Source organism: Somniosus microcephalus, chromosome 30, assembly GCF_052327205.1.
Source record: "Somniosus microcephalus isolate GS21.2 chromosome 30, FLI_Smic_1.0, whole genome shotgun sequence".
NCBI lineage: Eukaryota > Metazoa > Chordata > Chondrichthyes > Squaliformes > Somniosidae > Somniosus > Somniosus microcephalus.
In genome coordinates this window covers 17,332,718-17,348,428 of record NC_141016.1, presented here as the reverse complement: position 1 = coordinate 17,348,428, position 15,711 = coordinate 17,332,718, and the positions used below count along the sequence as shown (strand labels likewise).

Genomic DNA, 15,711 nt, shown 5'->3' with positions numbered 1-15,711 from the left:
CATTTTTGTAATGGAATACTGAAGGGTTCTCGCTTACTCTCAAAATACTCTTTCTTTAATCTAACATCTGGAAATTAGGAATTTTTATGGTGAATATCAAGTCTAGAAACAAAATGGACAGAAGTGTCATTTCTGTAGATTACAAAAGGCTGGATTTCAATGTCTAGACAGGGTCATCACAGTATAAATCATACACAAAGCAGTAAATTCACACTGTAGTCATATAGTCAAGTTTTATTTTTAACATATCAACAATTTTTAAATGGTGGGAGAACACACAGACCACATCCTGTAACATAATGTTTTTGTCCTCATCGAAACCAGACCTGACAGAATTTCAGCTGCAGAGAACTTGAATAATTAAAAAAAAAATCACATTTCATATTCAGGCAAGTTGCTGTGTAAAAAGCAAATATAGTCCATCATTTTCAACCGTAAAAATATCTCCAGCAAAATCAACGTTTCCACACTTCAAGCCACGCGAGGCATTAAATGAGGTAAAACTCATTTGTTTAATTCATGGGTTTCCACAGCCCTCGTAAAAAAAATAAAAAAATATGATCCACACACAGCTCATTACAATTAAGACCCCCTAAGCTGTCTAATTTAAAACATCCATAAAAACACGAAAAGGAGGAGTCCTCTCAATGCGTTTGCACAGCCCCTGCACAAAATCGTTAAGCGGTTGGTAGAATGCATGCAAACCAGGTTTCCGTTACACATCAGACAAAAAAGGTTTTTTTATGCTGTTACAAAGCTCAGAAAGGGAGAGGGAAAGAGAAACGTAGAGCTCTACAGGCAATCATTTTAGAAACCAACAGGGTTAATTATGTCATGCAAAAAAGTTTTTTTTTTGTCTATTTCAATAAACTATTTTCTCCACGAGTTGAACAAAGAAACAACAAAGTGATCATGCCTTTTCTGAGAGGCCATCCAGCCAGACGGAGCTCAGGCATCAGATTGTATTACTACACGCATCCAAGACTGTGCAATTTGAAAGCAGTAAAACTCGGTACATCATCTGAACCCATGGCAAGTTAAACACAAAATTATTGGCTATAAATATAGAACATGCATCACCTCTGTAAAAATGCATATACAGTTTGAACTGATGGCAACAGGGTTTGTTTTAAATCCTAGCGTTGGTAGCACAGTATAACGAAACAGTAAAGTAGATCTTGCTACTTTCACATGATATAGTTAACTCATTCACTTCTTCAACGAATATAACCAGGGAGGAATTCTCCCGAGTCTTTTCCATTTTCACAGATCACTTTTATACCTCAGCTGATGTACCTGTTACCTTTTTTAAATTAAGTTTTTTTTTAAAACTTTGTTATATCAAATAAACACATTTCACACAAAACGAGAGAAAAATTCATAAACAGAGCTAACTTTTTTTCTCCAATACAGCACACAAAAGGTATAAGAAACAAAAAAAATCAGGTTGCTGTGTTTCTTCATATACTTAAGTTGCCCGGAGGCAACCGCTTGTGACAATTTGGTGATGGCAGAAGACTATTTTCAGAAGTAATATTGTCCCCCATTTTAAAAACTGGTTGAGAGGCCTGTTTGAATGAAGTGTTGGCTGCTTAATTTAATTGGCTGTCTTCTGCCTGAAACCACCCAAAAGTGTCAGTGGATGTGACGGGGCCTCGTTTACAGCTGTCCCGAGTCCCACTGAGACAAGCATAACTACATCGAAACGTATGTTTCCAAAAGAACAAGTGACACATCTTTAGTGTACAAGAAAATGTAAAATGGAACACTAACCCTCCAACATTAGGATGATCACCATTAAATTTTAACCTTCATGCTTTGGCAAATGTTTTGAATGAATTGTACAAATCACTGCCATCAAATGTGAATTATATAAAGTACATATACAGTAACCATTTTTGATTTTGTTAATTTTTTTTTTGTTAATGTCTGCATCTTGAGACAGTTGAAAGAAACACCATATAGTTCCACGAACGTGACAATTATGCAGCCACCAGGAGCATAATGTGCATGCGGACACGTGCATGTCACTGCTGGTCGGTAGAGGCCACCAGGTCGCGGCTCAGCTTGAATGTTTGCTCGGGGCAGAACTCTGCCAACTTCTTCAGCTCTGTGAGGAACGGTAAAAGAGAGTGTTAAAAGCAGACTCTTTCAGCTTACAAATTTTCTCTTTTTTGGTGAACAATAATGGATTTTATGTTACTTTTCCCAGTAGCAATACTTAAAAATACACGGAGGTAAAACTGGAGTTGCTGTTTCACGCATACCAGCATCTGTTAACAGTGGCACTGAGAGGAATGAAGAAGGAAGTCGTTTTCCTTTCTTTTCTCGGTGTGGTGTTCAATGCAGAGCCCTGAGATGGAGAGCTTGGCAGATGTTTTAAATATAACATGAGTTCAGATTTTAAAATGAAGGCATGCCTGTCACACTAGATACCATGTCTTGCACTCTCAAATGTACTGTACTCGAGTGTTAGCCCTGCCTATGAGGTGGAAAGGAGGATTTTGTGTTTTGAGGGGGCTAAAGGCTTGATCAGATCTTGTGGGTCTCCCCAATGACTTCATGTCTTTATCAGATGTATATATGAAGCATATATATGAAGGATATTGTATGAGAAATGTTGAATACCAAAAGAGAAAATGACTTGTAGCCTGAGGTGGGAGACTCACTAATGGATTGTATAGCGCATTCTAACAAGTGTGGTTAAAACTGTGTGCCATAGTTTCTATTACAGTGTTCTATCTAACTCAGTGGGTAGCACTCTCGCCTCTGAGTCAGAAGGTTGTGGGTTCAAGTCCGACTCCAGAGACTTCAGCACATAAATTTAGGCTGAGACTCCAGTGCAATGCTGAGGGAGTGCTGCACTGTTGGGGGATGTCATCTTTCAGATGAGACGTTAAACCGAGGGCCCCGTCTGCTCTCTCAGGTGGACGTAAAAGATCCCATGGCACTATTTCAAAGAAGAGCAGGGGAGTTATTCCCGGTGTCCTGGCCAATATTTATCCCTCAATCAACATCACTAAAACAGATTGTCTGGTCATTATCACAGTGCTGTTTGTGGGAGCTTGCTGTGCGCAAATCGGCTGCCGCGTTTCCTACATTACAACAGTGACTACACTTCAAAAAGTACTTCATTGGCTGTAAAGCGCTTTGGGACGCACTGAGTTTGTGAAAGGCGCTATAGAAATGCAAGTCTTTCTTGTCCACAGATCACTTAGAGAGCAATGTCACAACACTGCAGAGAGAGACACACACACGGTATACTGTAGTCTTCCCCTCATTCACTCGCAGGATATTAATTGGCCTTGTCTGTGCTGAGAAATTGGATTAGTGAAGTATCCTGGAGCTGCAGTATTTTTATTGCTTCTTCCAAAGAAGCATGACTCTCAAAACTCACATGAACCTTTGTGGAAACTTCTACTGGCCTTTGTGAATTTCTCCAGTGGTGGCAAATACATAGATGTTTGGGAACACTCCAATAATGGGTGATGGGGAGCAGGAAGAATGAACAGAAGAAAATGGATCACTTTGGGCGATCAAGGGGGAAAAATTTGATTGCTTTGCCCCTCCCGTTAGTGCCCTAAGCGGGCGCAAAGCAACTAGCACCCGGGCGCGGCGATGTTTGCGCGGCTCGCAAAATTGACCAGACAGTTTGCAGCGGCGCTAAACACTACCGCCACGATCTTCTGCGCCCACAGATCGTGATGTCAGTCGAGTGCGCAATGCCCCGGTAGCACCCCGGACCGGATATTGAGTGGCGCCCCCTGCCTTTCTGCCTGCTGCTAGCAACGACAGGTTGAGGGGAGCATTTTTGCAGTTGGGAAGGGACTGGGGGAGCGCTATTTAAAGGCGGCCGCTTCCTGCCTATTTTTGTCGGTGACATTTTTGCACCATGCATTCTGGGAGAGAGAGACTTCTGGAGAGATTCAACGCTGTGAAGGAGTTTTGGGTACTGAGCAGCACTTTGCAGGTTTATTTTGATTTGACCTTGCATCTATTTAGAAGCAACTATGGGGGCTGCACTCTGAGCTCTTTCCCTGGGCCTCTCCATTGTTCTTTCCAGTAGAATTGATGTACAGGTCTCTCCAGGCCGAGATTCAAGGCTGCAATGAGCAGGGTGTGGATGGAGAGCAAGATCGACCCTCCCTTTAAGAACTGGCCGGCGCCAGTGTGTCTGTGTTCCATTGCTGACTGACATCACATGAGCTTCGCCAGCGCTCTGAGGTAGCGCCTCACTCCTCGGCTTTTGCGCCTTAAGACAGGTGTGTAGCGCCTGATTTAGCGCTCAGATCACTTCTGGGGCGATAGAGGCCAAGTTTGCAGTCAGAGGCGATAATTAGCGCCAGGCGCTAAACTTTGCGCACAGCCGATAATGGTGCCCCAAATGGGGCGATATCGAATTTCTCCCCCCAAGTCTGCTGTGAATTTATGCCAGAAAAACATCTCAACTAGTGCCACTGAGAGATCTGTCTGCAAATTGAGTCGGGTTCACGTTGGTGCTGGTGCAGAGTTGTGGTACGGACAATCTGGCGTACCCCACATGTTGGCTGGTATTCACAAGGTTTCAAAACTTCATTCAGGCACTTGGAAGGTCGGCTTCCTGCTGAAATGGCGACCCGTGACCTCAATCCACCCCAATGTTTAAAAAGAATTAAGTACGAGCGCGGCCAATTTAAACTACCTCTGTTTCCCTTTCTCCGATTGCATTGCCATTTCATTCCCAACCTTGCAGTCGTACCTTCACTGGAGTGGTGCTGCTGGTGCACCCGAGCAGTGGAAGTGAACATTCTGCCATTTGCTGTCCCGACGGTGCCAGACACGTGTCTCCTCTGACTGGGTTGTCCGTGGCCTACCCTGACTGTCTATATACTGGGTGAGTCGGATGTATGCTATGCAGGCAGCATCTTCTCCAATCAGATGCACGTGAGGATTCAAAATAGTTGTGTGGATGGGTTTGCTATTTTTAGCTAACACTGCATGAGAGAAGAAAGAGAACAGTAGTCAATTATGGTAATTGTAGTCATTTCAGTCTAGCAGTTCATTTTGTTCCGAACGGGAATACTCCACGTAAAGAATAGGAAAAAGCTGCTCTATTTCCTGTTGGTAGCAACAGCAATTATTCCTGCAGTTCTTAACTTGTAATTACAATGTCTTCAATGTAAAAATACATAGTTACTTTAGTAAGTAGAAGTGTACCTTGCAGTATGTTAGTCCTCACATAGGACACCGAGGTAAAACTCAGGTACATGTCGTTGCACTGAATTCCTGACCTCTGCTATGCTGCTGGGGAGATGCAGAGCTGAAACAGTGCTTCGCCACAAGGAGGCAGAGACAAGGGGCTGGATTTTCATTGAGGCGGCATGTAGGAGGCAGAACTACAACTTTCGGGGTTGGAGTCCCGCCTCCATTGCGTTCTAGCCAACCCACGCGATTTTGACTTGATTGACCTTGTTGAGCCCGCCCAGCAGGCCAATTAAGGGCCACCCTGCAACAGGTGATGTCACAGATTGACATTTCATCTGTCAAGTCCTTTTGACAGATGAAATATCAGCGTTCGACAGCTGTTTGAAGCTGTCAAACACTGACAATCTGCACTCCAGGTTAATTCCTTCCTCTCAGGATGAATTAGAGATCTCCCCGGAACAGAAAGCAGAATGCTGGAACTTTTGACAGCTGGCGGCCATTCTGCTTTCTGTGCCGGTGAGATGAGGGACTCCCGAGACCTGAAGGAAGGAAGGCTGTAAAGGTAAGTAAACTTCTTTAAACACACCAAACACACTTGCCTCTGCACCCATCACTCACCTGAACACCGGCCATCTCGACCCCTCCAAGCCCGCCTCGTTAACTTGGCATGGTTTGGAGCCGTCGGGAATCCCACATTTCACCAATAAAAATAGGGATTAGGCTAAAAACTGCCTGTTAACGGGGCATTAATTCCCTTCCCGCCTCGGGGAGGCGGGTCCCAGTGTGGGTCGGGTACCCGCCTCCTTCGAAACTGGCATGGGGGGCGGGATGGGTTCGTGCCCGCCGATTTCGGGATTTTAACCCCCCACACACCTCCAATCCCGCCTCCACGGCCCAATGAAAATCCTGCCCAAGGAGTAGGCGAGTTACCCGCCCACAACCAAATAACTGCTTCAAGTGGAATTCCAGAAACGGGAGCAAGTTGCCTCCCTGCACTTGATGTGCCTAGCCTGAGGAGAACAGGTGGGTGGGGTGGGGTGGGTGAAATTTCCGTTTAAATTGGGAGAGGCTTAGGGTTTGTGTGATAGGTCAGCAGTTTCGGTGTCAGTCTAACCAGAGAGACTTGCTTCTTAATCAAGTGCCAATCAGACACCGAACGTGTGATGCTGACTGACCTGCTGGGAGAGCCGATGGACAAATTATATGCACCTAGAGAGCGCAGTCATAAAATTTGCCCAGAATTCTCTCTCTGGGCACCAAAAGGTAGCAAAAAGTGATAAAGATTTCTGGAAGAGAGAGCAGGAATAACAGATGCGACCAATTATTTACCGATTACACTGAAGCACCGAGGGTGGAAATCGATGTCGCAAACTATTCTGAGCTCAAGGGGGAAACCATAATGGCACGTGGCTGAAGCGAGGATAGATTCTGCTCTGCCATTTCTATACTAATCTATTTCTTATACTAATATTTTCCAATTCAGAAGTAAATTATACATCATTGTTAAAAATTGCTTACAATTCTCAAAATAAAATCTGTGGAAGTCCATTCCTTCAACGAGATTGCCCAAAGCTTCAGGTTCAAATGAGGTCAGTCCTGGATCACATATTTTCCTGCGAACAGTTAGTAGAAGTATTCTCATGAAAGTTGAAATCCTAAATGCTGCTGGGGTTCATGAATGACAGGAGTGACTTGTTGCTGCCACTGCGATCCCAATCACAAGCCGTTATGCAATGATTTATTCAGGAGCAAGGTATGGGGGATTCTTACTTGTAGTGGCTGCTCCTTGGTACCACAGGTCATAAGGATGCAGTTTGCTGCCACTGTCACATCAACACTTAACAGTTTCAGTTGCACATCAATGCAGAAATTTAGGGCTATAAATCGGGTGGTGACCCTCGAGGGTGTCTCTCACCACTTTGAGTCTGCACTGGCTGCAGTACAACACCAGTCCAATGTGAGAGCACATTTCACAAGCGCCCAAGCAATGGATGTCATGGAATCTTTTAAAACTTTGAATGCCAGGGGAAGCTAGATGACATAATTGGGTTTTCATCTCTGGACTGAACACACATTTCCACTATATGCTGATTTTAAGGGTCCTGCATGAAATAAGTTTGGGCAGTCTCTGTCCAGTTGATAGCGGACATAGGCTGACAGCACAAAACTGCCCCTGATTCAGTGCTAACTGGCAATGTCGCTCAGACAGCTAGTTACTGTAGGAAATGGAAAAATGGCACACCAATGCCAGAGGTGGTGCTCTTGAGGTTGGGGCTGAGGCACATTGTTGTGGCAGAGTAGAGAGCTTTACTCTGCATCTCGCTGTGCCATACACCACCTGCGAATACTCGATGCTGACACTGATTCTCCCCTCTTCAAACCCCTTCCTATCCCAAATATACTCTTTATTGGGTGATATGAGTCAAATAGGAGCAAGCTAAGAGTCAACCCACATCATAAAGAATGACAGAAGCACAGCAACCTGGAAAATAAAACCGAAGGGATTGTTTCAGGATTTTAAGGCTTATCTACTCGAGGTAGAAGCAAAAATAATGTAGATGCAAACCAATTTTAGATTGAGGATGTGTGGAAAATTTAAGGGATAATCAATCATTTTCATACGAGTGCTTAGCGGTGGGATGGGAGGAGGTGTGTTTTGCATTCTTGGACACGACGAAGTCACACTGCTCTATAGGCTTCTGTAAAAAGATCAATTATGGATTACCCCCTTTAATATTTCGGTGAATAACCGGAAAAGTTTGTAGGGTGACAGCAACCAAGTGTTAATGAATGGGAATGGTGATTTCAAAACTTACGCGTATGCTTCAAAATCCCCATTGTTAATGGCTTCGATAAGCTGTTCAGTTAACTTGATGATTTCTTGCTTGCGAGCTGGAAAAAAAACCGAAAAGAAAATGGGACATTTGATACCATCCAAACATCATCACTACTGGGGACAAAAAATAATCAGTTTGCTCCCCTGCTTAATGGTATCAATTCCCATTTAGAGTAATTCACTTTATTAAGTAGCTAATTAACATTGGTGCCTGGAATAGTTGGTAACATTAACTTTTACAATTAACTTTAATTAGTGTAAGCTCATACTTTGGATTGTTACCGTAATTTCACGAAAAAAAACCTGGGCTGTAACCTAATTACCATAATTACATTCTGTTATGTCAGAAAGAAAATCATGTGTAACCCCGCACAGTGAATCTATCCCATGTCAAAATGGCCCTACACAATACTACCCTTTTGTTGATGTACATAAAGATTTAAACCCATCCATAAACACGCTAAGACAGTTCCCTTGTTCACACACACAGATTAAAATCTTAGCCATCTCCACTTTTGCAATGACTTACCTCTTACCTGTAGGAAGACCGAAGTTGGCCAGCCATCTGCAAAAAAAGTCGCACATATAACCCGCCCACGAATATAAGCCACATTGCCTCTGGAATACGTTTTAAAAGCTATACCCTGCAGGTTGTTTTCGTGAAAGTACGGTAATTACTTAAGACTTGCGACCCTCCGAGATGTGGTGTCCTTCTATAGTTGCTTGTTTTCAAAAGACAAGACATATAACACACAACAGACAGAATCATTATTTAAGCAACATTCCCAGAACCCATGCACAAGATGTATCATGGGCCATGGCTCGCTTTTAACTGAAACTTCTTAGCGTTTGCAATGCTTGCACTGCTGAGCTAAGAAATTGTATTGTTTTTTTTAAAAAAAGGGCATCTGAAACCTCTGCCATTTGAGATAGCAGCGATGGGCATTACAACACAAATCGGGTATGTTGCTGTCAATAAGTTGCCACGAGGCATTATTTACCTTAAAAGATCACATTGTAAAAGATATCTGAATTGCTATATTCAGCAGTTATACATTGCATTTCAACGCAAAAATGCACTAAATCCAAACATGCCTACTTTAAAACCAAGTGATGGGAAATAATTCAGTTATGACATGAATAACTCGGAAACAGTATCCCAGATCTTATGAAGTTTTGTCATACAAAGAGTTTTGTTTTGTATAAGATTGCATTTGGTCACTGTTTTACAGTCCTTCCTTGTGAATAATCAACCACCATCTTTTACTTCGGAGACTGAAACCATTTATCTTTTACACCCTTTTCCCTGAATTTGTATACCAGGTCAAAAGGCAGGTCCAACAGAGGCTGGCATGCTTAAATGTGCTTCATATGTTTGATTTCTGACAGTTTCCAAACTCCTCCCAAGAGTATTTGACAAATAGAATGCTTGAATACTGACTATTTCTGATAAAACATACTCCATGCTGTTGCTCAATAATCACAGGCAGAAAATGGCTGTTACAGCAGAGCAATTAGCAGCGTCATTTTAAAGATCTGACAATGATAAAAATTAATTTCCACACTTCCAGTGCATGCATCAGATCTTCGACGAGAGACAGAGACACCTCCGTACTCGTGGCCTCTTGCAATGTGCTATGATTATGTGCTTGTCCTTGCTTTCATGGGGTGAAGCTAAGCACTCCCCCCAAACGCACGACCTGCGGATCTGTATCCCATCGCTCTGTGATACTGCGTGTTGGTGCATGCGTACACGTGACAATAATGCATATTAATGTTTCATTCTTGTTTAATTTTACACGAGGCAAAAAGGATTCAAATCCCTTGGGTGTCATTGACTAATACTGTATGTGGCTGAAAGGTGCATTATGATTCAAGGTTCAAAGTTGCTTATATGTATTAGCTTTTAATTCATCTCACTTTGCATTAGTGTGGTAACATGGGAGTATGCTATTATCTGCAGGTGCCTGATATCTAATACAGCAATGTAGTCATAATCTAGTGAAATGGCGCAAAAATGTCACCTCAGTGTTAAAATCAAACAGAAGCACTGGTCATTACAATAGCAACTTTAGAGACCACACCAACACGATTGATTTTAATACTCATTTTTAGTTCAGAAGAAAACAATGTATGAAATACGATTTCAGATACAATCACAAGGTATGCTGATGGGTGCATATAAGCTCTTTGGAGATGTGCGGGTTAAGTTGATTGGCTATGATAAAAAAAATTGACCCTTAGTGTTAGGGGGATTAAATATGTGGGGTTACGGGGATAGGGTGGGATATGTGTTGGTGTAGGGGTTACGGGGATCGGGTGGGATATGTGTCGGTGCAGGCTCGATGGGCCGAAATGGCCTCTATCTGCACTGGGGTTTCTGTGATTCTGTGAAACTGAATCAGTGGAGTATCTAGATAATAGTTTTTCCAAATGTTCATTTGATGTCCAAGGCTGAATAGTTTTCCAAGCAAGAGAAACACACGTGGAATACACAGCGGTTCTACAGCTCCGTGATGGTAAGTGTTTCATGTTGGGTGGGTCGTTCGTGAACTCGGGCTGATTTTACACTTGATACCAGCACTAGTGCTGCCAGTTCCCAAAGCGCAGACCGTGTACAGCAGGCTGCAAGCTGAATGTACATCTCGTCGAGACCAGCAGCCCAAAAAGGCTACTTAAAAACTAGTATTCTGGCAGTTTTACATTTAGCCTGCAGCCGTCTGTGGGAGACACTCCATTCGAGAACCAGTGGCACTAGCACGGGCCTCACAGCGTAAAAGCAGATTAATTTGAGGCAAGAGCAGACACCACCAGCATGTACCTTGAAGTAATTACAGTTTTGTTTGCAGTTGTTTTCCAGTCCTCAAAGCTTAAGTGTTTAAAATGCACTTTTTATGTTAATACTAAGTGTAGTGGCTTATGGCTGCTTAAGCTGTAGATACACCCAACCTTCCATCACTGACACAGTAGGAGAATGAGGCATAAATTGCAGGCATTTCTCCTCATTTCTTGCAGAGAAATTGCAGGTTATGTGTTGGTGGTACAGGAAACTCTCGTTTAAACGGCACCTGAATATCCGGAATTCTCTCTTAACCGGCAAAATTCTCACTCTGAAAACAACACCTCAATAACGGCAATGTTGCCGAGTCCGAGTCTTCCGCGGTGGCTGAGTTAGTCAGTGGGGGTAGTTCCCCAAACTGCCACTACTCGGCTTCTTGGCGCTGTCGGAAATCCGAACACCTCAATAACAGGAGTCTGACTCTCCCGCGCTGCCGGTAGTCTTTTCTGATCCGCCATTTTACAGGGGTACTGTGTGTCTCCCACGCTGCTGGTAGTCACTGCATTGCATTCCCCTCAACTGGCAGTACTGTACTTAATCAAGCATCTTCCACCATCCATTTAACACAACATTCTGTAGGTGAGTACCCAATTACTGTATACTGCACATTTCTTGATTTTTAAATTTTTCTTTGTTAAAAATAGCCTCGGTAGATAACCCTCTCCGTCATCCGGAATTTTTGATCAACCGGCAACACGCCTGTCCCGTCGGTGCCGGATACCAAAGAGTTTTCTGTACTCTGTTGCTCAATTTAATAATTAAACCATTTGGAAAAAGGTTTACAGAGGCACTCCTCTCCTCACCCCCACTTCCTCCTCTGCCCACATTTCACTCTGGCATTCTTCTTCCTCGCTGACACTCGTCATCCCCCTTCCACCCAGCTCTTGCTCACACTCTTCTCCCTTCCAATTCAAACTGAGCCTCCTCGCTCCACCAACCCATTCGCAGGCACTCCAGGAATGAGAATGTGGGTTCGCAGGAGCAGTTAAGTGTGTCCCAGAGTAACTGCATTGAATATGTTCCTGCACAATTTTATTTGGCGATCATCCTAAGCTGGAGGGTTACTACATAATGTTAGTATGTCCTCCTTCTGCCGATTCACCTACAATATTATAATTAGCTGGATAATATTTGTGTTTCAATAAATCCATATTGGCACAGTAAGAGTTGTATTGGTATGAGAATTTTACAGCCATTCCTTCCCAAGAACAAAAAAAATTAAAAGGCTCATAGTAGTTTCTTTTTGGCTGTAAATGCAATTTTCTTTTCCCTCCTTAAATTGGTTTTAAATCCATTAAAGTGCACCGTGTGTCGGAAAACATTTCAAAGCATAATCACAAATAATCCAATCTCACGTGAACTTTTTCCCACTGAACCATTTGCAGAAGTTACCATGCAAGAGGGCATTCTTTCTGCTGATCCCAAAATGAAAATGAATTAATTTGAGAATGGCTTCATTCATGATCCATTGGTTCCTTTCCTGCCCTGTAGTGTTGCCTGATCCTGGCTACGGCAGCGGTATGGGCACTACAATTGGCCTCAGTGCCCCGGGTTGGGGAGGGAAAATTTAGCCACGATTCCTATTCCTGAATGCTATCCACTGGCCTCTGCTGGAAGCATGCATGTGTGCACATCAGTTAAAGACAGGATCTTGATCTGTGCAGAGTGAACATGGCGGCGGCGGGGAGGGAGGGGGAATGTGTTGCGATCAAGTTGCTGCAATTGGCCAAAGTACCCCATGGCTCTTGAAAAGGGAACATTAATGAGAAACATTAACAAAAATTAGCAACAATAGTCTGGATAAAGAATTGGCTTAAGGACAGAAAACAGCAAGTTGTGGTAAATGGCTGTTTTTCCAGACTGGAGGATGGTTGATGGTGTTCCCCAAGGGTCAGTACTGGGGCCACTGCTTTTTTTGATATATATGTAAGCTGGATATTGGAATAGAGAGTAGAATTTCTAAATTTGCCGATGACACTAAACTTGGGGGGTTGTGGCAAACAGTGAAGATGATACCAATCGACTGCAACAGGACATAGAAAGGTTAGCAGAACGGGCAGATGGAATTTAATACAGAGAAGTGTGAGGTGATGCATTTTGGCAGAAGGAACAGGGAGAGGCAACATACACTTAATGGCACCGTTTTAAAGAGTGTGCAGGGACAGAGGGACCTGGGAGTTAATGTGCATAGGTCCCTGAAGGTGGCGGGACATATTGAGAGAGTGGTTAGCAAAGCATATGGGATCTTCATAAATAGAGGTATTGAGACTGGATAGGCACTTGAGGGAAATAAACTTGCAGGGCTATGGGGATAGAGCGGGGGAATGGGATGGACTTGATGGGCCGAATGGCTTCCTTCTGTGCCGTTATGACTGTATGAGTAGTTGTTCAGCGTTGCCATTCAGTAACCCCTAGTGGGAAGCTAGGCAAACGGAAGAGGATGTTTCCCTGGAACAAGTGGAAGAAAAATGTTAGGGAGAACCTGGTGTACTCCTCTCAGCCAACTCAATTGTTCGGGAGATAATAGCATCTGAAAGAGATCACGCAGGAAATAATAATTTAGGTTGCAACCCTTTATCATATCTAGCATCCCACTTGGAACATTAACCTGCCTTTCTCATTCACATGCGGAGACTTGCTGTGCTTTTCCAGCATTGCTTTTATTTAACTATGCTCTGTATGGCAATGGAAGAAATGTGGAAGCTTTTAATGCTCGCATGCCCTCCTTCTCTAGGAATACATAGGTGGGGGCAAGGAACAATTTGGAAAAAAAAACTACAAAATCTCCATTCGATGTATTGTAAAGGTAGTTCTGATGTCCATAAAAGACTTGTTTACATACCATTCTGTGCTAACAAAAATTCCTGTTAAATGCTGCAAATGCTTTATTTACAACAAATACAACTTGGAGAAAAAAGTAGCAGCCGGGAAACTTGCCCTGAAAAACACTCTCTTGGAAAAAGTTAAAATCTACATGAAGTTCTTTTAAAATCTTTTGGCATGAATTTTAGCAGAACAAAAGCTTAAAAAAAAACCTTTTAAAGGCATGAAAAGCTTCCATTCACTGGAATAATTCACATTACATAATTAGTGCGCCAGAACAAATCCTGTTCTAATCAGATCAGCCCTTCTTTGAACTAAATGATTCTTGGCTCACTTCAATATTCCTCCCGTGGAATGCACAGAACTGCCCTGTCAAGCGATCAACCAGGATCGCAAACCGGGGAAGTATGTGGGTGAAAGGCAACCCCGGGCCCCTTCTGCAGCCTGCCCGTTAGGCGATAATCATATCACTGCATATTCATTACTACCCAAGCACACAGCACTTTATGCCAATATTGGTTTGATCAAGTTACAGACAACTGAAGGTAGATCAAGATGTGTTTTCCCCCCGTCCAGCTCAGTACCGTTCACAAATATAACTGGAGCTTTCTTATGTTAACGGTTAGATTGCAAATATTAAGAAACACACAGTCAAATAATTTCAAATTACTGCGGAGGGGGGGGGGGGGCGCGAGGGAAGTGTTCTTATAGTTTCACATACCTGCCACTTTGCTTGTCATTTCTGTTCAGTGTTTGGCCATATCTTTCTAGTACTGACACAGAGCTGTTATTTAAACTGAGTGACCTACGCGTGCTATTCTTATCCAGCTGTCCTCAGATCAGATTTAGTCGACATACTTTGCCCTTCCAAATGCTCTGATATCCTAGCTGTCATCTCTGGTTCATTATAAATGGAAGTTCTCAACATGGCACAGGGAGGGGTTTATCAGCCAAAAGGATTAAAAATAATTACTACCTGCTCATCAAAGGATAAATTGAGAATAGAAAGAGTGCAGCCTGTCTCTAGGAGCTGTGGTGTGGGAAGGTTACCGATTCCACATCTGAAGTAACGCTGTTGTTCTTCTCATGAGAAGTGAGATTTAATACTTACGGGCACTGAAAGTGAGAATGAGTACTGACTCCTCATATATAATAGTACCTCCTGAGCAATTCCCCTCCACTGGATTTGAAACGTTCCGATTTTAAAAAAATGTTTTGCGAAGGCGTTTGATTATGATGCCATATAAAAGACTGAAGAAAATGAAGGCATGTGGTATTACAGGGAACGTAGCTACACGGACAGAGACATAAAGCAGAGTGTGGCAAAAAGATATTTTTCAGATTGGCGAGATGCGGGTGGTCTGTGCTGGGACCCCTCTCGTTCTCCATTTATATAAATGATTTAGATGTGGCCAGCAGAGGGATAGACAACCAAATTAGGGAGAGTGGCAAAATGAGGAAGAATGTAAACAAATTTCGTGAAGTGGGCAGAGATAATTCAATCGAGAGAAATGTGAAGTAATGCACTTTGGGGAAAACATAGTAAAAGGAAGTGCACCCTACAAGGCAAGATTCGTCACAGAGTGAAGGAACAAAGACATGGGCTACAGCTGGAATTTTGTGACCAGTTCCGAGCACCACATTAGAGGAAGAATTTTAGAACCATCGGAAAGATACAGCAAGAAAAATCAGGAGATGAATTTGGGCCCCAGTCAAGAACCGGCCCAGCTCCCTCTTGAAGGCAGGCAGAGAGTCAGCACCCACCGCACTAGCCGGCAATGAATTCCAGAGGCTCACTACTCTCTGGGAAAAGAACCACCGCCCAACACCCAGTCTATTCCTACCAGTGTTCCCCCTCGTTTTTTTTGGGTGTGCGGCTCCTTTAAATTTGGTATCTTTTCCAGCGGGACCTGCCGATTGGTGCGCGGTCGTATACCTTAGGGGGAACATTGATTCCTACTCTTCCATAGTTTAACCTCATGACCCCTGGTCCTCCCCAATCTGTTAAACTGGAATAATCTATCAACAG

The 15,711-nt window shown here is 43.2% G+C and overlaps 1 protein-coding gene across 50 annotated transcripts in view; it reads right to left on the bottom strand.

Moving 5' to 3' along the window:
• Nucleotides 1-219: 219 nt before the first annotated feature.
• LOC147097971 (calcium/calmodulin-dependent protein kinase type II subunit beta-like) overlaps nucleotides 220-15,711 on the bottom strand; it is a 298,097-nt gene continuing 282,605 nt past the window's right edge. For 32 of the 50 annotated variants that reach the window (XM_085971107.1, XM_085971092.1, XM_085971084.1 and 29 more), the window contains 5 exons: nucleotides 8,550-8,585; nucleotides 8,001-8,076; nucleotides 6,703-6,797; nucleotides 4,739-4,973; nucleotides 1,975-2,110 (listed from right to left, as the gene is read on the bottom strand). In XM_085971107.1, coding sequence (XP_085827233.1) covers nucleotides 4,741-4,973; nucleotides 6,703-6,797; nucleotides 8,001-8,076; nucleotides 8,550-8,585 — 440 coding nt within the window. In that variant the 3' untranslated portion in view covers nucleotides 1,975-2,110; nucleotides 4,739-4,740. Of the gene's footprint in view, nucleotides 2,111-4,738; nucleotides 4,974-6,702; nucleotides 6,798-8,000; nucleotides 8,077-8,549; nucleotides 8,586-15,711 lie in introns of those variants that run through there. The other 18 variants (XM_085971090.1, XM_085971108.1, XM_085971124.1 and 15 more) reach the window with 5 other exon arrangements.